This window comes from Aplysia californica, unplaced genomic scaffold (assembly GCF_000002075.1).
Source record: "Aplysia californica isolate F4 #8 unplaced genomic scaffold, AplCal3.0 scaffold00045, whole genome shotgun sequence".
In the NCBI taxonomy this organism is placed as follows: Eukaryota; Metazoa; Mollusca; class Gastropoda; order Aplysiida; family Aplysiidae; genus Aplysia; species Aplysia californica.
This window is the reverse complement of record NW_004797315.1, coordinates 1,761,359-1,762,662: the sequence shown is the minus strand read 5'-3', so window position 1 is coordinate 1,762,662 and position 1,304 is coordinate 1,761,359. Positions and strand designations below refer to the sequence as shown.

The 1,304-nt window shown below is 38.7% G+C and overlaps 1 protein-coding gene across 1 annotated transcript in view; it reads right to left on the bottom strand.

Annotated features, from left to right (window-relative positions):
- The window catches only part of LOC101851175, a gene marked incomplete in the record, with an annotated part of 28,317 nt that overhangs the window by 3,018 nt on the left and 23,995 nt on the right, over nucleotides 1–1,304 (bottom strand). The window contains 1 exon segment of the mRNA XM_005092363.3: nucleotides 59–220. Coding sequence (XP_005092420.2) covers nucleotides 59–220 — 162 coding nt within the window.

The following is a 1,304-nucleotide window of genomic DNA, read 5'->3' as shown; positions in this document are numbered from 1 at the left end:
ACACACACACACACACACACACACACACACACACAAACACACACAAAAAGGGACAGACCTGAAAGTGAATGGACGATTCCCCGAGACCAAGAAGAGAGTCTTCCTTATTCAGCTGTATCAAGACCGAGGCTTGGGAGTACTGAGTCTCTATGTTTGTCCTGAACACATCCCACGGCGCCCCGTCCCTTTCCACATGCAGGCGGAACTGGTTATTGATGGCCTATAATACATTTAAAAAATAAAATAACAATAAATTACACGAAGGGCACTTTGGTTTACAAAGGCAAACATACATAAACATACATAAATACTAAATACATAATTATAAATACGTACATACATAAATACATGCATAAATACATACATACATAAATACACAATATTACACAAATTATACAGAACAGTTTACAACCATGCCACTGTCGGTCGCCACTGTGCCAAACACACTTTGACTGAGCAGCGCCCTGTATTTTGAGCTAGGGTTGTCGTGTCTTGCTGAAGGACACACCCTAGTGACACCCATCTGATCCCCGTGTCACAGACTCTTGCTTGACATTATTTGAATCTAAAGTCACTACTTACTGAGCCATTGGAACGTCAGTTACTTTTTTGGGACAAAGAATCATTAATTAATATTTGGGAAAAGGGAACGGACATTTTTCTTTGAGAAAAGGAAATGTCAAATATGTCTACTCTAAGGCAAAAGGGAAAATCAATTACTTTTTGGGAATCGGGGAACATTAATTACTGGTTGAGAAAAGGAAACATCAATAGGTCTACTCTTTGGGGAAAAGTAATATCAATGATGATTGCTCTTTCGGAAAGAGGAACTTAATAATTATTGCTTTTTGGGAAATGGAAACATCAGTTATTCTTTGGGAAAAAGGAACATCAAATACTCTTTGGAAAAAAAGGGAACATTAAATACTTTTCGGAAAAAGGGAACTTCAATTATTCTTTGGGAGTAGGGACGCATGTGTGTATGTGAAAAAAGAACATAGATTATTCTTTGTGAAAAGAAAACAACAATAAGTACTGCTCCTTTGAAAATGACTCGTGAATTGATCGTCTTCCCATCCGTTTTGGGGGCTGGATCAAGTTTAACACTTTCAATTCTGACGTGGCGGCTTGGAGTCTGAATTTGTGACATATCCTTACTAAAAATCATACTCACAACATATTTCCACCCCCAATCGACACAATTCAAATTATTTTGGAGACAGGCTGCTTCAACTCTGCCCGTGAAGGCCAACTGAGGCTGAGAAGGATGAAACATATAAGCAGACAGGCGGAGAACTTCGATG